Here is a 25,742-nt window from a genome sequence, read left to right as displayed (position 1 = left end):
ACACCAGTTTCTTTTAGACTCTTTACAAGTATGCTGAAGCCAGAAATAGTGTTTGTATGAACCTTTTTGTCTGCTTCTTGACACATCTTTTTTCCCCCCTAAGGGATATTATCAGTGTCCTTGAACAAACTTTGCTTTTTAAATAAATTGTCCCAGTTTGTTACACTTTGTATCAAAATGAATGACAAGTTTGGTAAACTTATCTTGTTGCTATTCCTGCCAGCAACCTGGAAAAACAAGCCAATGCCAGCCCATACTGGTAACAAGAAAGCCAGCCAGGTCTCTTCTTTCTGTCACCTAAGGGTGACGCCTGAATACACCCTCAGTAGGAAACAAAAGACCCCACTCTTTAATGAGGACTTCTTGCTTTTCAGTCGGCTCTGAGACTATAATAGAAGATGTTCACTGGCCACAAAAGACAGAGTCGAGGTCAGCTAAAAACTCAAGAAGAGTGAGTGAAAAGCTCCATGATTAAGAAATAAATGGCGGTAAGCGCTCCAGATGTTCTTGCTTCCACACTACAGGCGGATATAGAGCTCGGCATGTGGAGCTGCTAACCTAATGTTCCCTCCTAGCTGCCATGTTCTACAAGAGGCCTTTGATGGTTGTTAAATATAACGCTAAGTTGCTGAGCTATTTTAATTGTAAAAGGGGGAAGTACAAAGGGTCAGACTTGGAGTTCAAGTGCGCCCATGGGGAATGTGTACATTCCAATATTCTTTACATCTCCATATCTAACATCGGGCAGGAAGAGGGCAAGTGCTGAGGAAATGTTATGAATAAAAATGCCCCACAGATTCTACAGTGTTCTCCATTTCAGATTTCTGAACCCTTTTTCTTTCCCTGCAGATTCTCCTTCCAAGCACTAAGAACATAAAAGACCAAGCTTATGTATTAAAGGGGAGCATCTTCTGCGAGGGTTTTCTTTATTGCTTATTCTCTCAAGTGAACACATTAGTTTGATGTTGTTAGACTGGTCCTGGAAAAATAAAACTTCATGCGCAACTCTTTCAGCGGGGCCTCTAGATAAGGTTTTAATTTTTAAGGGGCTGTGGAAATGAGATTAAAACAGTTTTTTTTTTTCCCCATGTAGAAGTTTTACTTATAATCTTCTCATACTTTGGTACTGTGTGGTATTATTTGAAGGCAAACACCCTGTGAAACTTTATGCCGTCATCATCTTTCACTGCCAAATTCTAGGTTGTTGGGTCCAAAGTTCTGATGAAATTTATTATTTGATGGCTCATAAAATCACTCTAGTTTTAATCTATATTGCCTTTCAGCCCTTTTGGAGTGTTTATTAGGTGGCCAGGGTCTATCATAAGAGGTGTTTAGATGTTAATTATTTCATTTCATGCTCACAGCCTCTGGTGAGGTAGGTTCTTATTCTCAAATTACGAAAGTGGAAACTGAGGTACAGATAGAATGAGTAACATGTACAAGTTTATATGAATATGCACAAATTCACAAGTGGTAAGTTTGGAACTGAACTCTGCCTTTAGGGTCGAACTCTAGGTTTTGTGGTTTTAATACACTATGCTTTACTGACACTCTTAACAAAAATGTTAAAATCTGCAGTCAAAATGAACTTTTTAACTAAAAAAGTAAATCTTATTACTAGGCATTACAAAACTTACCACTTAGAAATGCGATTTTTCAAGTGAGACATAAAATACAAGACTAGGTGGTTTTCAAATCATAAAAGAGCTTCATTCCTTCTATTGTACATAAAGCCAAGAGAAGGAAACCCTACATCAACTGAGCACCCACGATGAGCTAGATACAAGGCTATGGCTTCAGAGAGCCTACCCTTATGTCCATAAGAATTGAAAAAAAGAGATATCCAGCTCCATTTTACAGTGGAGAAAACTGAGACTAAGAGTGGTCATGGGTCTTGTCAAATGGCTGGTGCGGGGCAGATGAGTGGGCTTAGAGCTCTGGTATAGAGAGAGCTCCAAACTCGAGTCTGGTATAGTAAGAGTAGAACTAAGGACTGTGGGTAAAACAGGCTGAGGCTTAAATCTGCAGGGGTAACGAACAGATTATCTCTATTATTAGGTCAGAAGCACCACTGCTTAGGGACTATGAAGTTTGCTCTTCAATGTCTAGAGAGCTGTTTAACGTTGTGCCTCACCTGTGTAAAAACACCCAGAAACAGAAGGAAAACCCACCAGGGTGCAGTAACCAGGTCCAAAATAATTCCCACCCCTTGCTTCACAGCACAGGCTCCCAGTGAAGTCAGGGTGCTGCCTGGTGAACTGCATCCTGATCTCAGTGGGTGCCCCAGCATGCTGCACCCAAGGAGACCAGCTATCAGCAAGAAGCAAATAAGCAAACAGTGGCTTCCCGGCTGCCACTGGCTCGATACTTTTTATTTTTATTTATTTATTTTTAGTTTATATAAGTTTAAGGTATTATTCTGTTTCTGGGTAGGACCAAGTTCTTTTCTATACTTTTTTTTTCTACAATTATCCAACACATTCTCAGTATTTTAATCTACTGAATTATTGCAGTGCAGGTGGAATGGAAACATGAGCTAGTCTTCATTTTGACCTTGAGAAAGCCCAGCCTTTTGATAGTGACAGTTAATTACTAGATTTGTTTTTCCTGACCTGAACACTGTACACCTGTTGCGTTCACTAAGCGCTCTGGGGTTTCCAAAGTGATTGAGGAAGTACTAATTAGAGAATCAACATTTAATGTTTTCAATGAACCACCACCTATTTGATATTAACCACATCCTTCCACGGGATTGAGTTATAACTAATCTAGTCTTTAACTGGGGCAGCAAGATATGCTGAACTAGTAGTAAACAAGCTAGAGTTCTAATCTTGGTTTGGCCACTGATTTGCCGGGTGACTCTCAGTTTATTCCTTGGTGAAGCAAGGATAATCCCTGGGGATAGTTCTGAGATGCAAATGACTTGAAAAGTACTGAAAATAACGGAAGTATTGCATGTGTGAAATATCAGAGTATGTTTGTGATTGAAATAAAAGTAAATATTGCACACCATCGTGTCCTTCTCTGTGTTCCCTTTTGAATGTAAACCACCTGTTACACAGTTCTGGTCTTTGGAAAATGCTTGAAAGGTATAGGGAAATATTTGCCTTCTATCAATATAGATCTTTCATTAGCAACTTAGGCCAAGTTTTATCTAGAGCAGATTGCTCTAAGAACAAGACAGGGCTGCAGATCTGCTGCTTTAAAATGATCCCAGAAAAAAGGATTTAAACCGGATGTCTTCAGAGAACTGGTAGCTCTCTCCCCATGTGACTTTTGCTGTCTTTGAGAAGTCATAAAATTCTCTCTCCCTGGGAAAACAGGGTCTTGCAAAGCTGCCATCATGTACTCCTTGAAGAGACTGCAACCTTTTGATAGTGACAGGCAAATTACCAGACATGAACACAAACCCAGAGGGTCCCACTCTAGGAGCTTTGCTGTGTGGAGCTGCAGGAAGCTGGTACTTATCCATAGTTAGGAAAGGTCTGTTTGAGGCACTTTTTTAAAAAAAATAAAAATAAAGAAGAGTCACACAGCCCTTAAAGTCAAACAGCTCATGGTTGCCTAACATATTCCTTCCAGTTCAGCAAATGAAGAGATGGTCACAGCTTATACTCTCTACTATAGCATTTCATGGGAAAAGACCACTTTAAGAAACAACTGCCATTTTAATAGCTGTCCTGGTCCCAGATGTGGCTTGTTCACTCTGTAGGGTTTTTTAGACAGGTACTAACAGGCGAGCTCACCACACTTCACACCTATCAATCTTCCTCAGCAAGTTGAAGTGGTTTTGCAGACCCACTGGAAATGACCAAGGCAGGACTCTAATCCAAGACACCAAAAGGAGCCAAGCCATTTGACCAGTCCCCAGGAGCTGACTGCTGCATGACATTCACCCAGCACATGAACAACAGATGGGTTATGTGTCCCTTGTAAAAATTCTGAATGGCAGCACTGGTACAAGGTGGGGAGAAGGGGTCACTTAGAAAACTCAGGCTTGACTTCCATCCCTCCTAATGAGAATAAGTCAGTGGACATCTAATAGGACCCATCCTTAGAGCAGGCTCCTGTCTTCCTCAGTTTTGTGAGCCTGCGTGTGAGTCCAAGCTGCCTTCTGTAGAGAGAAACTTTGGAAGCAGTGTTCTTTCAGATCAATTGTATGAGTTTTAGAAAATCCCTAGAGGCATACTTGATAGTAACTCCAAAGCACTAGGGAAGTAGCTTCATCCTGTTGGATTCAGGCACAATATATGCTGGAGTAAACACATGATGTCACTCTTCAGGCGTGGACCAGCACCAACACGAGGCATGGGCAGTACCCACTCTGCTGAATGTGACAGATCTAAACCCTTCTTGTTCCACTATGCAGAATCTGCAGGAACTTGCAAACTATATCATGTTCATATCACAAGGATAAACTATTCCGGCTGATATCCTTCAAGACCATGAGAACTAAAGCCCTAGGTAGGGAGCTCTAGGGCCTTGACCAGCTCACAAGAAAATGCCCTTTGTGGTATCCTTGTGCACTCACTAACAGGTCAATTGGAAAAGGCACATTTCTACTTACTGGGCTCTTTTTAACCCTTTAGAATCATAAAAGCATGAAGAAATCCTACCCAAGAAGTCTTCAGAACTTCTTGATGAAACAATCATATGCGAAGATAAGATTTATGGAATGTGAATGTCTAGGACTTACTTCATTACACCCAGAAAGGGGTGGAGTACATGAGAGATAAATAGTAGAATGTCAACACAGAATTCATTTTTTTTTCCTACAGCAAAATCTTCCAAATTCACCAATAATCCAAATGCTCCCATTTTTAAAAGTTTAGTTCTTGCATCTGGAAATGTGCTGTCAGTTCAAATCTGGTATTCAATTCAGGTCGCAAATGGATTATTGCTGTCTTTGGCTCAGAAACAACACCCACACACAAACCAATGACTGGAACATGGAAATCTGACCCAATCCCACAAAAGTCAAAAAGATAAGCCTAAAAATATGACATGACTTTTTACCTTTCATGGTGCTAAATACTATGGGTGCACACTATAAAAATTCTAATTAATGCTTACACAAAATGGTCTGGGCCGCAGGGGCCTGGAATTGAGACTTTCTTCATTAACAGAGATTTTTAAAAACGTAAAAGTAGTTATATATGAGAATATGTATACATATAAATATTTTACTGTGTATCTTTAATTTTATTCTAATGTGAATTAGAGGTGACTTTGAAAAGTACATAACTAAAAAGATTAATTCTAGCCATTTCTAATTTCATCCTCTGCTAATCTCTGAAACATATTTAGATGAACACTTTCAGAGAAGAGGATGGTTCAGCTGGTCTATTTTTGATTCGAGCAGAGTAAACTATGTCATTGTGTCACCTACTATGAAATCTCAGCCTCAGTGACGTGGGTGCTTAATCATCTGTCCTTTATCCAATAGGCCAAACTGGGAGGTGGGAAGCCTTTCTGTTGACAAATCAAAATGCCTGCCTCCCACCACCCTCAGACACCAGGGAAGGGAGGTGGCAGGAACAGACATGCATAGTGCTTTCAAAAGCTCTGAATACCAAAGTCCGATTCTGAATTGAAAACTGCCACCAAGGCACAAGAGCAGAAAGATGAAGAGAAAAATGAAAAAATGCATCAAAGTGAATACCACGGCAACATACCTTGGCAACAGCTTTACCATCGGAATTATTGTTGGAATCCTTAGCTCCACTGAATGAATCTCTTCTTTGTGGGCACGGTTTCTTTTTGCGTGGTCTGCCTTTAAGATTTGGCGCTGAAAACAAATGGAGAATAATTGATATACATTTTCATTGGCATGGCTTTCCTCAGTAAAGACAATCTCATAGCAGTGATATCCTCTAATTGTTCAGAGAAATGTACATATCTGTGGCAGCCAACTCTCATTAGATACTTCTCTCTCTGGAGGGCTGCAGTTGGGTAGACTATCCCCCTCTGTACATTTCCCAAAGCTAAGTGATTATACTTGACGATGTCTAATTAATATAAATAAAATGAAGACTAAATGATGAGGATAAGCAAAATGCCCTTCCCCACGGTTAGAAAAGAAGCATTTGAGGCTGAAAGATAACCCTGAACTTGGCTTCAAGATCATTTTGTGTATTTGGTTTTGTGTCTTGTTTTCCGAAACCTAAGTGATAATGCCAGCACATTATGTATCATAGTAATCTAACACTTGAAAACATCTCTCTTCGAAAGTGTTTGGAGACATGAACATTTTCTCAAATTATCATACAGAGTAAGGAGAGAGAGAGAGAGAGAGAGAGAGAGAGAGAGAGAGAGAGAGAGAGAGAGAGAGAGAGAGAAGGAGAGAGCACAAGCTATGGAGTCTTTTACAATAACAAACTGGAAAGTATTTTTATGTGTATTAACTAATAATATCATGACCAGCATGTTTCAAATCTCAATAAATCTGGGAGATACATTTAAATCAGCATGTTCTCTTTTCTTTCTCAATATATATTTTTTTCATGAAGACCCAGAGAGTTATTTAAAATAAATCCCAAAGATTATGCTGGGGTTAACTTGATTCCACTGGGGTTACACTATTTAAAAGCCATAGACAAGATATAAATCAGTTCTATTTCATCCTTGATGTTGAGCTTGGTCCCTTTTAAGATCTGTACAAAAAGTAGTGGGGCGGGGGAGGCTGCTGTTTATGGAGTGCTACCACTGTCCGGCAGCAGCTTTCACATTTGATTTCATCAGTCACTCAAGTCCAGCAAAATTAAAACCAACCAACTAACCAAACTGCCCTTGAACAATTCCAAACTCATGAATTCAATCCCGGACACTTTTTTCAGACCTTTCAAGGTACCCGACACTTTCTGTTACTTCCAGAGATGATTATGACAATGTCCAATCTGAACAACGCGAAACCCTCTTCACTGTTGTTAAATCTCACTTAGGACAAGCAGTTTAACCCGTGGTTTTAGGATATTTTACATTGTACTCATTTTACAGACACGATTCATCCCTTTAATTTCATTTTTCTGCCGCGGTTATCAGTTTTTGCTGTGAAGCTCAGCAAGGCGAGAGAGAGAGAGAGAGAGAGAGAGAGAGAGAGAGAGAGAGAGAGAGAGAGAGAGAGAGAGCTAGCTGCCTTGTCAATCAAGAGAGAAAAACAAAACAAAAAGTTCCAAAAGTGGTTTCGGGGCTCAGGTCCCCTTTCCCAGTCCCTCTTGCATCTCATTCCTCCAAACATTGGTCTGAAAGTCCATCCCAGAAAGCCAGCCCGGAATTATCAAAGGTAAACAAGCTCCCAAACAAAATCAAGCAAAGAGAAAGTAGAGATTACCCATTCCAGTCGACAAACATCTGCCTGATTGATGTCTGTGTTCATGAAAGCTACAGCATGTGACTGCTCCCCGGCCACATCCCTGAAGTCTCTACTCCGTGTGTGTCAGCCTCCCTGTGAATGCTCCCCGAGAGGCTCGGTCTCTGCTTACAACTCCCCTCCCCCGGCAGCTCCATTACTCATGTAAACACTCTGCAGTGACTAGCACCGAGTGTGTGGGATGAGCTCTGAGCACTTTGCTGGAGCTGCCAGACTGGCAGGGAGGGCTCTGCTCTCTCCACCTCCCCGCTCTCGGGGCTGGTGATTTCATCCGGCCTGTTTTGTGGATCCTGACCTCTTGTTCCTCTGACTAGAGCATGATGCCACGTTCCATGAATCTGACACGGTCCACAGCCTGGAGCCAGGGTGGGGGCTATTTTGTTTAGAAGACTTTTGTGTAGCACAGAAGTGTTTCCACAAGTGACCCAAGTGTTAAGACTTTAATGACCCCCAGGAAAGGATGTACTTTCATGTCCCTTATCAAAATAATAGCCCAGCAGAAAAACTTGACAGAAACAAACAGAACTGGAAAGGAGGGGGGGGGGGTCGGCTGGGGGGAGCAGGTCTGAGACATTTCATCAGAAGTCCCAGAACAATATTGCCTCTGTTCTAAGACTTGTTACTATCATCTTCCCCTCCCAACATTTTGGTGAAAAGCACTTAAAACCTAAAAGGCATTTATTTCCAGAAAAGCTTTCAAATCCCAAAGGCCTTTTTGAAAAAGATAACTTGCATTGAACATGCCATTTTAAATACCAAAGGCAAAGGTTTCAGGAACCCACAAGAAGTCATCCCCTAACTGAGTCTATTTTCTCCATTCTTTGAGCTGTTTTCAGAACCCAGAGAAGCACCAAGTCCTTCCCCAGCAGATTCTGAGAATTACAAATTTAGAACAGACTAGCACCAAATATTCTGGTCACATAAACTGAAACTCTAAATGGAATTTGATCAAGAGCAAAAACCTTTGGTTCCTAATAGGACAAGTACTTGTGTATCTCAGGTACTATTAAGCAATTCTCACTAGTATCTCAAGGCTCGAACTCAACTCTGTCTTTAAGCCTCCCCTCTCTTTTGCTATCCTTCTCTTATGGAACATATCACTAAATTTCATGTGCTCGAGCTGTGCTTTTTGGCTTATAATTATAGTGGACTGGCCTTAAGGGCAGGATCGTGTCCATTCAGCTCTCATCTGCCCCAGCACAACACTCAGGGGGTGGCATTACGTAACAAATTTATGGAATGAACAAGTGACTAATGAAAATAAAGATGGCCACATATTCTTTGCAACCTCATGAACTGGGCTGGCCAACCTGACCATGTGGTATACTTGGGATTCTGGACACTGGTCAAACTGCATTCACCTTTATGACTTATGCTGATGCTCACAGAACATAAGCCAATGACTTGAGGTTGCACTGTGAATTGGGATAGGAGGCCTCAGGTCTGTGGCTCCTGATAACTGTTGAGCCATTGTGTTTGGCATCTTGGTAAGGTCATAACCTTGTCCTACATGCAATGAACAAATGAAGACCACAAATGTTCAATGTCCTAGGAGCAGAGGAGCAGTAAATATTAGGCAAGAATCCCCAAAATACAAAAGAAGACTTTTGGGATTCAAAAGACCCCAGCTGAAACTTTGGGATTGAGGGGCTGGCTTTTGAGGATAGAGGAATTTCTGGTTTCCAGACTTCATCTTTTTCTCTTTGGGAGCAGTAAAACAAATCATTTGCTAGGCCAGTGGTTCAAAGTCAATACACCATGATGTGATGGTGGCCAGGGGCAGGGTGGGCTCTGAATTTTTATTTATTTACTTAAGAAACAGCTCCACTCCTTCCAATCACCCTGGATGGACCCATATCTACCCTCTTCTTGAAAGCCAAGGACTATATACATATGAGAGAGCCAAGAGTCTAAGAGTCCAGAATTGTCGCAGATTTGGTGCTTTAGGTTGGACTAATCTCTATTCACAAAGTTCTGCAGAGCCAGTGGTACACTCCCTGGTACACACTTGGTTCCTGCCAGTTCTTTAAACAATTAACAGTGCAAAGCTATAAATGCACAGCTACTTGTGCTTCTGTGCATAAATAATCCCCTGCCCTGCCCTATCATAGAGTTCAGTAAGTGCTTTTTGTATGAATATTTTCAATATTACATACCCATAACCAAAGTAGCTAATACTTCATACTTGCTGTGTGCTTGTTACTGTTCAGGATGCTTTATGTGCAATAACTTATTCAAAATTTACAACAAACCAATGATGGAGGTGCAAATTCTTATCCCTGTGTTACAGATCAAGAAACTGAGGCAGAGATGAAATTACTTGTCTCAGGTCACCCAAATGGTTATTGATAGTGGAATTCCAACCCAGGCAACTGGACTTTATCCAGAGCCTCTGCTTTAAGCAGATTCTAATAGACACACATACTCACTCTGTCTCATAATGAGGTATTCATATTAACTTGAGGTGGCTGTCACCAGTAAGCTAAAAATACTCTCAAATACTGCACAATGCCCATCCCAGCAAGCACTCTGCATCCCATTGACTTGACAGAGAACAGGGTCCCCTCAGTCTAGTCTAGACTTAGCAGTGGGTGACAGGACTTCAGGAAAGCCACTAAAACTTTGCCAGAGTCCCATGCACACTACCCCTTTACAGTGGGCCTGTGACTCTTCTGCTTAATCAGTGAAAAGATCTCTGTGGTTTAAAAAGAATTATTTTCTCCAATTGCTCATCTCTTCCTCTTACTCAGAGATAAGAAATTCACAAGTATTCACCTTTGCGAAGTCAGGGGTGTTAATCCCCAGAGAACCAAACCACCTCCAGCCATCCAGACTACTCTGACATCTAATTCATTTTTTGTGCTGTTTTCTTTCTTCTTATTTATTTTTATTTTCAATATTTTCAAATATTAATGAATTATAGTTATTTTCTCAACGACAGAGCAAAACAAGTTCAGACAAGTTGTGTGTTCGGGCAGTGCAGGTGTGGGAAACTTTCATCTCACCCTCAACTCTTGTAACAATAATAATAATAAAACAAAGGAAATGTAACCAGTTACTGGCAAAGTAAATTGCTTTTGGCTTAAATGTTCCTGTTTTTTTCTGCTGTGTTCTTCCTGTCGTGGCCATCTCTCTCTTTCTCCCCCCACCCCTTCTCTTTTTATAGCATTTATGCTCTTGGAAATACCATGAAGATAAACTGCTATAAAAACTGGATTGACTCATCAGTTAGCAACTCTCTCTTCCCATTTTGCAGAGAGGATTTTTGTTGCCAATGCAGCTACATATTCTCTCGAGAAATTCTTTGTGAGACTGCGGGTTGGCCGGGACTGGGAACTGGGAATGGAAAACCAGGGGTAATTTTCCTAAGAGTTTGACCCCCAGGGTCAATGTCTACAGGAAGCTGACAGAGCGTTAACTCATTTAATTTGCAAGTTGTGCGTGTGTGCTTGCGCATGTGCACCTATGTGTATATTTTATACACAAGTCAAAAGAAAAAAAAAAACTCTACTGATTGAAGTATTAGATTCTGACAAACATTGGTCTATGTATAGTCTGTGTTTCTGATAATACTTTGCATTTCTGTAATGCCTTTCTGTTGAGGATCATAATTCTCTGGTAGATTTTCTTTATAGACAATAATCTTAAAATACTCTGGCAAGTTCCAGCATGGAGCATTGCCCTTTCTGGAAGAAGGAAAAAAAAAAAAAAAAACCTAATTTAGTTACCATTTACTTTGTTCTATTTTCAATGTTTCCCTTTTGACTATTTAGAAACTTCCTCTTTCACTACAACAAAAATAGGATGAATGTTTTTAAAGTTATTAACGTATGAGTAAAAGATTTAGAAACCAAGAATGGCAGAATGCTTGATCAAAGCCACTCCTAAAATTTATGGGTGTAATAAAAGAAAGGCATTTCACAGATAATCTCTTACAGAATTTCAGTTTTCAAATACTTGGGGGAAAAAAACAGAAACCAAAAACTCTCAGTCTTCATTTTGGCTTTTACTAAAGCCAATACTTTAACTTAAGAATTCATAAATGATATCTGAAAATTTTATTTCAAATTCACAGTTTTATTCTGTGGAGTGCCTGTCAGTACTCAATGTCCATTTAATTGGTTAAATCTTTCTGCAAATTCATAAAATACAAGTTTTACTTTTATTCAGTTTTCTTATAAACACTCTTCCACACCCAACAGAAATACTTAAGAAGCAGTTGTATTGTTTGAGATACAAACACACAGGGCCATTAACAAGAACAACTTGATCTTGTAGGACAACCAAACTTTAAATAATGAATTTCAAGCAATGGACATAGCAAAACAAGGCAGTCAGAGTGGTTATTTGGTAATTGTTCTGACAGTTTCCTTTATTCCTCCCCCCATCCCCAAATAAAGGCTTTGAAAAGATGTGTCTGGAGCTGTGAGCCAAGATGCTAGAGACAGATTTAAATGCCCTCACTTCCAAATGCCACCAAGACCACACAGCCCAGAACAACTACCAACCACTGATGGATGTTCTCCAGTTTATCAGGTAGATCACACTGGATGTCATGAGCTCTATGAAAATCTGGGCTTTGAGTTTCCAAGTTTGCTTTAGCCCAAACCATTACCCCACATTGCTTGAGTCGCTAACTACAATTTAGCATTTCCAATGAACTATGCTGTCACAGATTCTAGGTCCCAGTTTTACCTCCCCAAAGGGTGAACACTTAGGTTGTTAGAAAGAGGGTGGTGGTGGGGACTTTTATATAAAGTCCAGTCATTTTGGCTCTTGGTCAAAATCATTGAGATCCCCAAGAGCCACTAATAAGAGTGGAATGTATTACCACATTTGTCATACCTGGACTGCTTGGGCAGTTTAAGTCCAAAACAGCCATGGACTTCATTGACTGCTCAACAAACCATGTAAGTAAACACTCTTGTAATCTCTTCCAAAACATGCCCAGTCTTACTCACTCCTGTTTCATACTTGTGAATGCTGGAGCATTGTTAATGCCCCTGATCAAAGTTTTAGTAATTTCATTGGCATGTGATTTGCATAGCTATTTCCTGATCCGCCCTCTCTTTCTCTGCCCTGGAGGTCTTCATTTCTCAGAAACACTTAAAAACACGGATTATTTGACTTCTACCCTTCCCCCACCCCATAAATGGCACAGGACTTGCTAGCTCATCTGTATTGCTAATTGGTTTGAAAACAGGAGCTTTCTGCATGAGCTTCTGCATTAAAAGACAAGCAAAGCTCTTTTGTAGTCAGTTTTTATCAGCAGAGATAGGCAGATTTCTAACCTTGTTTCTCTCTGGGTCTTGAGGAAGGAGAGAAATTATCAAATATTATCTAGACATTATTTCAAAATCATAGAGTGGGTTCCAACATATTACAAAATGTTATGGAAGTCTAGGAGAGAGGTTTACAAGGACACTGGCCAAGAAGAAAGGGATTCTAGCAGTTTTTCATGACTACTTGAAGTAGGCCAGGTACTCCAGAGCCTGTGGTGGTGTGAAGAGAGATGATGGGTTTTCACAGGGTTGATGCTAAAGGGAGAATCCTGGAGAGAGGAAGGAGACTGATATCTGTTCCAGACCTCACAAATAGTCACCTTCTGGCCACCCACAGAATCCACCAGCGGAAACCATGGGGGGCGGGGTCCCCTTTATCACTTGTAAAGGGGTGGAGATGGTGACTCCTGGCTGTTTTGGAAAAAAAAAAATGCTTTCATCTTTGTGATAATAGGGTCCACATACCACAGCATGGATGGGAACATGGCCTTGGTTACCTGAGAGTCACAGCCTATGGGCAAACTCCTCTCTGCCTTAGAATGCCATCTACTCTGTTCAGAGACATTAGGGCAGGAAAGACACCTTCAGATTTAGTTGGGTCCTTATGGGTACAGTGGCAGCATTATCCGGTGTTTATTCATACTGCACACCTGCACACCAAGGCGCTGATTCCTACATCCTCATCTTATCACCCAGCCCCTCATTGCAAGGTCTTCTAATGAAGTCACAAACCAGAAAATACCAATGTGGTTCCTTTTTAGCCACAATGACTCAAACCTCCACTTTCCCCCTGGCAACTCATCTCGCCTCCTGTCCATCTCTCCGGATGCCAGGTATCCAAGAGTCACTTCCAGGTCTCAGCACTGGGCCTAGAGGCTCCTCTTTCAGTGGAGAAAGTCAAGTAGGCAACTTATTGTAATTAATGTGTCATTTCAATGCTACACTATATGCTTTTTCTAAGGGATTCGGAAACATTCCTGCTCCCATCTGTGGAAAACCAGGCCATGAATACAGATTTAGTTTTAATATGCTACTATGTAATCAGAATAGAATATTAACTTAATATAACTGTCTGTTTTTAAAGAATGTTTAAAGATCCACTCTGGAAATGCTTTTGTAGGACATTTTAGTCTCTACAATTCCTGAAGGTTATAAAGATAGGACCTCTTAAGTACAGAGAATTTTTTTGCCTCTTATCTTTCTCTCTTCCTTTTTCTTTTTGTTACAATCAATAAATGCTCTCATTCCAGTCTATGATTGATATGTTCTGTGTGTCACTATTGAACATGACAGCACAGAACTGAAAGCTACATTTTTTTTTTCAAATAGCCTTGTAAGAACAGTAAATATCAGAACAGCTCTTAAACTCATATATAAACAGAACATTCTTGTTCAGCTATTTTTCTAGGTTTGGAAATGAGATATTCCATTTTCAACATTGAGGATAATTGATTTGCTACATCTCTAAAGAAAACATTCCCCACTTGGAAATAAGTGAGAGTTTTTTTTTTTTTTTTTTTTTTGGTATGTGTGAATGTGGATTAACATGGAGATATTTAACTTATTACCGACTTGCAAGAATATATTATGAAAGACATTATAGTTTTTAAAACACATACATGTAAGAAAAAGTAAAAGGTCATCAAATAAATATAGGCTCCTAATTTATTTTTAAAAATCCAAATGTAACCAGTACTGAAAAGATATTTTTTTCACCCTCTTTCTGCTTTTCTGCCTTACAAGAAAAAATAATGTAAGAAGCAGGGACATGTTTTACTTAAAAGGAAAAAGATGACAATGTTTGTGTGTCTCAGATTCTGAGGCATTTTTCTTTGTTCAGGTCAATCCTCTCCCCTTCCTGAAAAATACCAGCACAGCCTCTGAGAGAGCACCTTCCTGGGCTCTGAGCTTCATCCATTCATGGAGGTACAGAAGCTACCACCCTGGAAAATGATTTTAAATCTCTTCTGTGGCACCATGGGACTCACAGACCATGTGGAAGAGTTTTGAACTGGAGCAGGGTAGAGTGAGGGTCCAAAATCAGAAGAGAAAGGAACCTGGTTGCAGGGGTTGGAGTGGAGAGCCAGCAACAAGTTCCATGACACCTGGTGGTATATTGACTATGGACAGATGATTATAACTCCACCCTGCAAGCTGGGGTGTTCCATTAATGGAATCAAGAGTTTGTTACATTGTAGAGGAACAACAGGCAGATACTATCAGCAACCCTAATGTAAATCTCACCAGGAACACAGGGGTTAGAACTTTTTGGCCTTCTTCTCTGCAAAATATAAACCATTTCTCCCACTATTTAAATTTTGTCCAATAGAGTTCCCACCAGCCACAGGTGTCCACTGAGCACTTGAAATATGTCAAGTCCAAATTGAGACATACTGCAAGTGTAAAATACACACTGGATTTCCAAAACTTGGTACAAAAAAAAGTCAAATAGCTCATTAATAACATTTTATATGGATTACATATTGAAATGATAATATTTTGGATATAGTGGATTAAATAAAATATATTATTGAAATTAATTCCACATGTTTCTTTTTACCTTTTAAAATGTGGTTTCTAGAATATTTTAAATTACATGTGGTTTGCATTATCTTTCTCTTGGGTGATGCTGGTTTAGTCAACAATTCAATGTTATGATTATAGATACGTCCTTGGAAATACGTGTTTAAGAGCAGACAGAACAAGATTAACATCTGAAGCTAGAAGAACCAGCAAAAAATCATGATTCAAAGTTTTGATACAATTTAGCATTTTATTCTGTGTTATATGGAGGACGGTTCTGTAGAAATGTTAGTATCTGAGAATTTTATCAAACTTGAGCTATCTCCTTTGTGAGATTCAAATCTGGTCATTGCTGACTCAAGGCTACGACATGGCCCTGAGGAGAATGTGATTTCATGACTTCCTTGACTAAGATGTCAAACCAAATGTTAAGCCTTAACAACAGACTGGGGGAGAGACAGAGATAAATGATAAAAAGAGACAGAGAGAAAGGCCAATTATTTATTTCACAACTTATTCTCTTCTGTTGCCAACATAAGTTGGGTATTATAATGTGACCCATTTTCATTCAGTGCAAACCGAATAAATGGAACTTGAACTTGAGCTGTTCTGGCTAGTCCTAAGCAGAGAATTCTTAACCACAAATTGTTGAATAAGTTCACAGTCTTTCTGTGTTGCCTTTTGGAGATTTTATTTGAAAGTAAGCAGAGAGGTCAGATACAGTCAGGCCCAGAGACAAGGGAATAGCCTAGTTGGCTTGGCCAAGCTGCCTTAGGTTCCATGGTTATATAGGATAGAAAGTGAGATTAGGCATTGAAGACAGGCAATCCAATGAGTCCAGAAAAAATTAGCAAAACAAATGGTTTGAGCTCTGGGGACAGAGAAGACATATCCACCTCTTGCCCCTTTTATTCCTAGCACTAGAAACACCATAAGCATCACCCTGAGAAGATGGCTACTGAATGCCCAGCTGACCCCATGTTCCATCCTCCCAAATAACTGGTCACAGGAGTTGAAATCAGATCCAATCAGATCCCATTTTTCCCGCCCCCTTCACCTTTAGATACCTGTGGCAGCAGCAACGCAGAAACATAACTAGACATTAACAGCCCTCCAAACACAATATGCAAATCAAAGTCCTACACAATCTCCTGGGTTGTCTCATGGACCCCCCCCCCCCCGTTTACTTCCCTTAAAATGTGTCTGATTGTAAAAATAAAAGAATAGCAATGTGGCACTGGAAATAAGCTTAGGAAATATTTTCTTTTCTTAGAAGGCAAAAGTTGCTGTAGCATTTAAGGCAGTAGCATGCAGAGAGATTAAGACAGAGACCTCTGCAACATCAACAAAAAGTGCAATGAATATTATGCATTCTACTGTTTAAAGTTTATAAGGTAATAATTTTTATGAAATTATTTGGTGGATTCAACCTACATCCCGTGAAGCAGTATGCACACCTCTGGTATGTTTCTGATATCTAACTATAGAAGTATTTGTCTTTGTCCTCCAGACTCTTTTATAGCACATGGTATGCATATTTCAGCATCCAACATTATTAACTCATGACCAACTGTCAGTTGATGGTTATCTAACACATGGGGTCTCCACAAAAGGGAACCTTATTTGGGCAAAAGCTCTTGTCTGCACCCGGCTGTCTATATTTTCCCTCAGAAGAACTTTATTTGGATTATTATTCGCTGTTAGTGGAAACTCAGAGGCTGCATGTGTGGCAATTGAAAGGCGGAGAAATAAATCCTTAGCAAGCTAAAACACTTAGCTGATATTAAAACCATTTCTAGCTTTGTTAGCTGTAAGCAAACTCTCCATCGCCCTCTGGTGGCAAATCTATGAAATATGGTGGGATGACCATAAAAACCCAGAAACCAACAAGAGTTTAATCAAATACAGGTAAGAACATTCATCTTGGATAGAAATAGCTGCAAATCACAACCGTATGCTGTTTTATATGTTTTAGAATTTACATTGAACAGCCCTCCTATGTGGTGATGGATGTTGTCGGGGGGGTGAGGGTGGGTGGGGCTTGTAATATGGAAATTAGAACTTTGTCTTTCTAGAATACAATGATTTCACTATATGTACAATCAGAGCTGTTATGTATGTGAAAAACTGATTTTTACGAGATTGAGAACCTTAAAAAATCATGCCCACATTTTTAAAGTTCCTTCATAACCAAAAATAGACTGATGTTCCAACTGGTTTGGAATTATAGGAACCAAGTAAAGAAGTCTGAATAATTTCCTAATATGGAAGAAAAGCCATTATTATTTTTTAAATTAGAACAGTTTATTTGTTTCTGACAATAGGCAACATATGGAAACTTGGAATTTATGAAACCAACTATAGGTATCACAACTTATCTTTCCATATCTTCTAAAAATAAAAACTATGAAATTCTGAACTCAAAATTTAATAATCAGTTACTCAATTGGCATTTAATTCTATTTTTTAGGAACACTATTTAAAATTTCTGCTGTATGCCTTTTGACAATTTCCTGCCTGACAGGCCCATCCCCAGAAAGCAAACAAACTTTGTATTAAAACAAACTGAGCAGCTTGAGAAGAAGCTGGGGGAGAATTTGCAGCAAAGTACACAAGAACATAAACTATTTTTCATGTTATTACCAGTAAATGTACCAGTTCTGTCTTTTATGTGTCTTCCCTTTAAAGAAAAGCCACTCCCCTACCCAGCCCAAACAAAACTGCTCTGTATTTTCAATATGATTTTTTGGGGCAGAGTCATCTGAGCTTCACTTTTCCACTTACACGTGGAAGTTCAGTTTTGCAACAATAGTTGTTTGGTTTGTCTTTGAATTAGCAAAGTTCTTAGAGTAATTTTACTATAAAATCAAACAGCTGTGAGTTCTTTAGCAAAACATGACGGATCTTGTTCTTCTTTGTACTATTGTGCAAGCTAAAATGCCCTTTCTTTCATGTCTTTTTATTCCAAAATGAATTCCCTAGTTAGTCTTGTTTAGCTTAAGAGGAAAAAAAAATAATAAAGAAGGGGGTGGTATTTGCTGACCTCTGAAATTCATCTGCCTTTAAGCACAGGCGTTTACACAAGGTACGTACTCAAAGGGCTTTTGTTTAATTCCTATTATGGAATGTAAAATGATATTCTGCCCTAATAAAATGCCAGTCCTGTGTAGAATAAAGCCGTCTGTATTTCTGTGAAGCGTGCTATCTTATGCCTATTTTGCAGATGGGAAAACTGAAACATGGCTAAATGGTGAGGAAGTACAGAACTAAGACGTTCATAGAGGCTTGAATTAAATTTAGAATTTGACTCCTAGCCCAGGACTCTAACCACGTGAGGGCCGGGACTCTTTGGAATCAACAGAAGAGCAATTTTAAAACATTCTTTTGACATGATTAACCACAGCCTCAGGGCTCAGGGAAGTGCGGGTGGGGGGCGGGGCCAGGAAACATAATACAGAGCTGTTGGGTGATAGCCTCTTGCAACACTGCTAATAATATGGATTATTTGATCCACGCTGCCATATATTCTAGGAACATTCAGAGGCTGAATGAGTCCCCTTGTATCTCAAAAAAATCAGAATCTAAAGTTGAGAGCTATTGTAGATGGTTTTCTAAAATATAGAGCCAGAGAGTCAAGACATGACATGAATTGCAGGAAGTGGCTCCTGACTGTTCAGATGGGCTAGAACCCAAGACCATTGTTAGGAACTGGTGAATCCAAGTTGGGATGACAGCAGGATTCTTCCTTTGAGTAACTGATAGAATGGTGGTAATCTACAGCTTAAAGGGAACCTCAGGCACAATCTAGTTCAAACTCTCATTGGACACATCAAGAAAAGGCAGGTCCAGAGAGTTTTTGACTGCTCCATAGTCACACAGCTTGCAGCAGAGTTGTGATAAGATTCCAGTTTCTGCTGGCTGCTTGGGACCAGCATCAGTGCCCTGGCAGCAGATGGCTTTTCCATGGGTCCCAAATACCTCCACTCGGGTATCTGCAGGGCCAGCTCCCTCATCCCAAGACCACGATACCGAAACACACTTTCCAAGGAACTGCGATTAATAAAGTCAACTGGGAGCTGACAAGGACATTCCCACTGTGTTCACATGCCAAAACATACAACTGAGAAAGCTCACTTGGAGCGTAAGGACCATGGGTCCTTCTGGCAGGACTTCTGCGCACCACACTCCCAGCTGTTCACTCAGCCCCAAGTGGGCGGGACTAAAAAGAAAAACCGCTTGCAAAGACATCAGGACAGTACTGGGGTATTTGGCTTCAATGTCTGCTGCCACCTGCTTGCTTTTGTTAGGCTGGAAAAAATGAAGTTCCTCCTGGGGTTGAAGAAAGGCTTTGAGAAATCAGGATCTCTGAGTGTAAGGATAACAGGCCCACAGCCTACCTGACATGGAGCACCTCCTGTGGCTTCCCCCTTGTGTACCTTTGTTCCCCAGATTCCTGTGGAAACTTTTTCAGATTTATTCCCTCTTGTCCCAACTCCTGCTTGTTCTAGACTGGCATTGGGCATACATCTCCTGAGAAGCTTCCTTACTGTCCCTCATCTCCAGTGGACACTTCGGTCTGTAGCTTCTGTGTCCTGTTTGCTTCTATCCTAGCACCTATTACTCTACATGCAAATAATGTCTCCCTGTGTCAGCAGATACTAAAGAGATTACATCTGCCTTGGTCCGAGTAGCATGTTCATAGTAGGTGCTCAGGAAACAGTGACTGAACAAATGACTGTATCACGTTTGGAAATAAGTATCTGGCACTTAATAAGAGTACAGCAAATATTTGTTAAACTACACTGACTGCTGTTCTCACAGAGACCTCTGAAGAGGGCAAGGTGATTTGGCGTGGTTCACCTTTACCTATAGCACCTTCCCTTGGTTGTGGTTACCATTAATAAGGGGAAGATGTGTACAACCACATGTTAATTTTCACCACATAACTCTGAGACCCAGCTATTGCCAACCACTTACTTAACTGAAATCTGTCTTGTCTGTGGACATACAGATCTGACCTGTTTTTTTAAGACCTTTTAAACCCACAGGAATGTGGGCTGCCCTAGAGCCCCTATACCAAAAAAAAAAAAAAAAAAAAAAAAAAAAAAAAAAAAAAGTCGGCAACATCTAAGAGAAAAAAGTTCCCTGGGGAGGATGACACCCTGCCTGCTGAGAATCGTTTTTAAGGAACCCACCTCTGCAAAGCTGCCTGAAAAATGTGCACATGAAAGTGGGAGAATCTATAATGTACAGATGAAATTTGAATTCCAAATAAAGATTTTTTTTTAAACAAGAATCAATAAAATAGAAGATTGATCTGCAGTTAAAAGTTCCCAGTAATGGGATAGTCTAGAAATTTCATAAATAATGCTTTTATCTTGATTGCAAAATAATCCCCTGCCACAAAAACAAGGCAAATCAAGGTAGGAAATTGTTCAGCGGGAATTAAAATGTCACACTTTACACAGAATAAAGCATTGCAATCACCAGGGAAACACACATTGCAAATGTGTTAACACAAAATTACATACATCACTTAATTATATAAGCACATAGCTCCTGAGCAACCCATTAGCTAAACATATTGGGCTGCGGTTGAATATATACATGCAATATTTTTAGCTCAGAGGGGATGTAACTATGTCAGGCCTGGCACCATAAAGACTGAGATGGCAAATGCTATTAAACTGAGATGCAATCATGTTGAAAAGGAAACAGTAACAAAACAGCAGACAATTGAGAAGAAAATACAGTGAGCTTGTGTTCTCCTACATGTGCTTCCAAAACCTTATATAACTACTCATTGTCTACTTCATCTGGCTCACATCCCAGGTTTGTCCTATGCTATACTAATTTTATAATAATAAACTGCTACACCAGTTTTATGAAATCACGCACATAGAGAGTTGCAGACGACATTACATCTGATTATTTTCACCAGCAAAGGACACTGTCCTGAAATTAAATATAGCCTCATGCAAAACCATCCACTTCATTTAAAATGGCCCCTGGAGTTTGCTTCTGAAAAAAGACATCTTTTCTTTCATCTCTGCAACACTGGTGAAATTGGTGAAACTGCTGCTGGCTACCTCAGTTCCACATGGGAGCAGAGAGCAGGTGACTCTGAACACATTTTATGTAGATCAGGCAACTATAGGATCCTGGGGAAGTCATCCTGTCTCTGGGGCTGAATTTACCCATTTATCCACAGGGGATTATGATGCTTTCTATAAAGATCATAATGTAGAAAGAATGCAAACAAGGTGACAGGCCTGGCACACTGTTCACACTGAAGACACTAATAAATAGTGGATGCAACAATGACCATTACTATATGCACAGACACGTGGAAGTAGTACATCACTTCAAGCATTTCAAGAAGCCAACAGTTGCCTGGTGGGAGAGTTATTGACACCCTGGAAACAGCTGAGCCCTTGACACACAGGTAAGTACCTTGGAGAATCTAGGAAGAAAGAATAGGTGCACAAAAACTATAGTATCGTTTGACACAAGCATCTGGCATGCCTTCCTATGGACCAAAATGGGGTCTACATTGGCATATCTTCTGATGCAGAGCACTTATGGGCTGGTAAAAGGGGAGAATGTGTTTTGGTGATAATGGATTCCATGTTTGGGACAACTTTAAATCACAAGATAAAAAGTGAAGAAAGGCAATGATCACACAGTAAAGTGTTGTCTAAATAAGACAGAAGGATATTGAGGTAGGGGTAGGGTGGGGGTGGGGAGGGGGTGTTGGGATGTCAAGAATCCTTATTGAAATAACTCATTGAATACTTCTGAAATATATTTGGAAAAATCACACTCAACGTGCAAACCCCCAATTTTATTTGAATTCCCTTGTGTCTAGGAATCACCATACTGAGGACTTACACTGTGGGTACTCACTAAATAGACAACAAATTTAATGGAATGGAATATGGAAGGCCAAGAAGAAAGGCAATCTGTTGGTTATAGAGTCTCCGGGATAGACAAAGTGTCCTTTCAGGAAGGTTGAGCTCCAATTAGGATTCAAGGCTCTTCTAAGATTTTCACTAGAACATTCCTATTAATCAAATCATACTTTACATAAGCCCCTACCTGGCAAAGAGAAGAGCAAATTCAACCTCTATAGAAGTTAGGGCAGTTCATGTGGGAGAAAAGAGAAAAAGGGAATAATTTACGAGGAAGCATTTATGGTCCTTATTTCTATTGGCTAAATCAAACCTTGATTTTGCCTCTAATTTCCACTATTCATTGATTCAGATAAATATTTATTGAATTGCCACGATATGTCTGACTCTGTGCTACTCCAGCTGGTGATAAAATAAAGAAACCAATAACATGGTTCCCAAAATTAAGGAGTTGGCATTTTTGTTGATTTAGAATAAGTATTCTTACTCACTGGGCCTCAGTTCCCTCATCTGTAAAATTAGGAGTTTATTAGACCAGAAAGGAGGTCATGAGCTGGCAGTCATTGGATCAATCTTGTGGAATAGTTTATTCAGCTTGCACAATTTTTTAAAGTTGTCATCAATGGGAAATCATGAGATTGTTTTTTAAAAAAGGGATGTCTGTCTTTTCTTAAACAGTTGAGAGATCTGACAATATTCAGCTTATATTCCTATAGCACAAGAATGGAGTGGGAAAAAAACTCTACCCCTTTAACAGTATGGGGGCTTCTCACTTCCTGATTTCTTTTCTTTTCTTCTTTCCTGTTAGAATTATTCCTTTAAATTTTTTTTTAATTTGCTCTTTTTAGCTATACATGAAAGTAGAGCATATTTTGACATATTATACATACATGGAGTATAATTTATCCTAATTAGGATCCATTCTTGTGGTTGTACAAGATATACTTCACAGAGGAAGAAATACAAATGGTCAACAAATATATTTTAAAAAGTTCAACATCTCTATCAATTAGAGAAATGCAAGTTAAAACTATACTGAAATTCCATCTCACCCCAGTCAGATTGGCAATTATCAAGAACACAAGTAACAATAAATGTTGATGAGGATGTAGTGGAAAAGGTACACTCATGTATTGCTGGTGGGACTGCAAATTGGTGCAACCACTCTGGAAAGCAGTATGGAGATTCCTCAGAAAACTTGGAATGGAACGACCATTTGCTCCTTGATTTCTTGTAGGATTTCTTACAGTCTCCATCTGCCCTTTCCCCTCAAGATTCTCTGCTGACATGTCTGGACAAACCTGAGCTTGTTACCTTTGCTCTGAAAGGTCTCTTAGATTCTTTTCATTTCAAAAAAGATATGCCTATGGGAGTCAACCAATATAAAGCAGTTACCTACAGGGATGATACTAAGTCTTTGATTAATCCACGTTTACCCAGTTGGCTAAGTATCTCAAGTGTGCAAGATCCTAAACTGGATTACCAGAGGAGGTGTGATAATCCTGCTTCTTAAGAGTTTACCAAAACTCCATTTCCTATACATCCATTTGGGATTTACAGGAAGCAATCCTGCTCCAAGGTGGAAAAGTGAACCAAGCTACATGGAGAGATCTATCTTACAGCTTCCATTTTCTCTATTTGCAAATGTCAAAGATGAACAGAACATTTCAGATTGTCTCCACTGAAGTCAGACCAGATTTCTTGAAGTTGCATGGCCCCTGCCTCGTTCCTGGGGGATATGTTTTGAAACTCATATCAGAAACTCGGTCATTTGAGCTGCAGCACGAACTCTATTTGCTCTTCATTCATTTTTAGACCCTTTGCACTTCAAAAATGCTTCCTGATGGGTTGCTAGGCAACTATTGTTGAATACATGCAAGAGGCATTAATTGTGTGAACACTTTCAAAAACAGGGGATAAATTGTTTAAAATCGAGGACCTTGATGTACTTAAAATATTTCCTCAGGCTGCTGTTCAGCATAGGGCCACTACAGCTTCTGTATGTCGCAAGGTAAGGTGATTCACCACAAATTATTCATCTATACTTCTTTGTCTTCTGTCTTCCTTCTTCAACACCCAACTCAAATATGTAAGTAGCCTCATTGTATAGCAAAACCTCACACACAGGGCACAGGGTAACTGAGACTCATCACATTAAGTCGTTTCTGTTTTTCCTGTAGTATGGTCCCTCACTACCCACATTTTCCCTGACATGTGTATTTCATACTTGCATATCCTCGGGGCAGGACAGCTTGTGGCTCGTCAATTATTACATCGAGCTTCAGAACCCACTAAACTTATCACAGAGAGATCATCTCTTTCTCTGACCCAAATGGAAACAACAAGAACTTTTCTATTTTCCACATCAAAGACTAAGCTTTCTGCTGATGCCAAATACTTTGTGCTTCTTACCAGTAAATGTACATTTCATTTTATAGTGTGTTTTCCCGGCACTTTTTTTTTTTTTTGACATTCCAATGTCATGATCAGCTACAAAGACAAAGGCTTTTATAAATTGAGTCAAACATCTAAACTAAGCAAGGGCACAATTTGTTGCAAGGTGATCTCCCTCTTTTGTTGAATATTAAGTGGAGAAAAATAAATTTCCACAAGGCTGAAGTCTTAACAAACCAGGCTAATCTTATATTCTTTCCACTATCTGGTTTACATCAGCAAAACCAGTTTCTTCATCTGTAAACTGGAGGAAGTGATTCAGGACTCAGATTAGTGCCAGGCATGTAGTAAATAGTATAAAGCACTGGTCATCATCATTATTATTACCATCACTATTATTATTACTTCTGGGCCTCAGATCCTAAATTTGTCTTCCCATTATTTCCTGGCTATCCAGTCTCAATTTTTTTAATACCTTTATTTATTTATTTATTTTTAATTTTTAATTTATTTTTAATTTATTTTTTATAAGTAGTTGGACATAATACCTTTATTCTATTTTTTAATTTTTATGTGGTGCTGAGGATTGAACCCAACGACTTGCACGTTCAAGGCAAATGCTCCACCGCTGAGCCACAACCCCAGCCTCTATCTAGTCTCATTTTGAGTTAATTCGAATCAAAGAATATATATGAAATAGAGTCCTGGTGAAGGCCATCTTCCTGGTTAATAGTAGTGACCTTCTCACTGTGTCCTCACTTGGTGGAGAGAGAGAGTGACCTTTGGTATTGATTCTTCCTCTTTTTATAAGGGCATAAACCCCCCTTGATGGTCATGACCTCCTCTCAACCTGATAGAAAAAAGATAATATGTATGAAATACATATTGAAGACATATTGAATATGTAGGTACAAAGAATATGTACCTATGAAATTAAGTTGAAAAAATACTGGGAATAACTGAAAGTGCCACAAAAAAGGGGTTAAAAAAAAAAAGGTTGCTAACAGAGATGAAAATACATTAAATAAATACAATTTCCAACTTCCAAGCTTATTTTCCTTTTGGAGATTGAGATCAAAGAGGGCATGGCATGCCTGGACCTGAGTACAGTCTGTGGGATGTGTCTGAGAGGTAGGGTGGCAGAGGGGAGGAGGAGAGTTAAAATGGAGGTGAGAACATCATGGCTCTGGAATCTTCTCTTTGGATAAATCCTAGACACACCTCCCCTGCCCCAGCCTACTGCCACCCCAAATGGTCCCACAA

General features: G+C 39.6%; 1 protein-coding gene across 3 annotated transcripts in view; it reads right to left on the bottom strand.

Moving 5' to 3' along the window:
• The window catches only part of ARID5B (AT-rich interaction domain 5B), a 179,619-nt gene that overhangs the window by 37,550 nt on the left and 116,327 nt on the right, over positions 1-25,742 (bottom strand). For 2 of the 3 annotated variants that reach the window (XM_081268668.1, XM_081268669.1), the window contains one exon: positions 5,676-5,788. In XM_081268668.1, the coding sequence (XP_081124794.1) occupies positions 5,676-5,788 (113 nt within the window). Of the gene's footprint in view, positions 1-5,675; positions 5,789-7,330; positions 7,577-25,742 lie in introns of those variants that run through there. The other variant, XM_081268670.1, reaches the window with a different exon arrangement.

Source organism: Spermophilus citellus (genome assembly GCF_964194105.1).
Source record: "Spermophilus citellus genome assembly, chromosome: 15".
Taxonomy (NCBI): domain Eukaryota; kingdom Metazoa; phylum Chordata; class Mammalia; order Rodentia; family Sciuridae; genus Spermophilus; species Spermophilus citellus.
The sequence above is the reverse complement of the archived record's forward strand: the minus strand, read 5'-3'. Positions and strand labels throughout refer to the sequence as shown.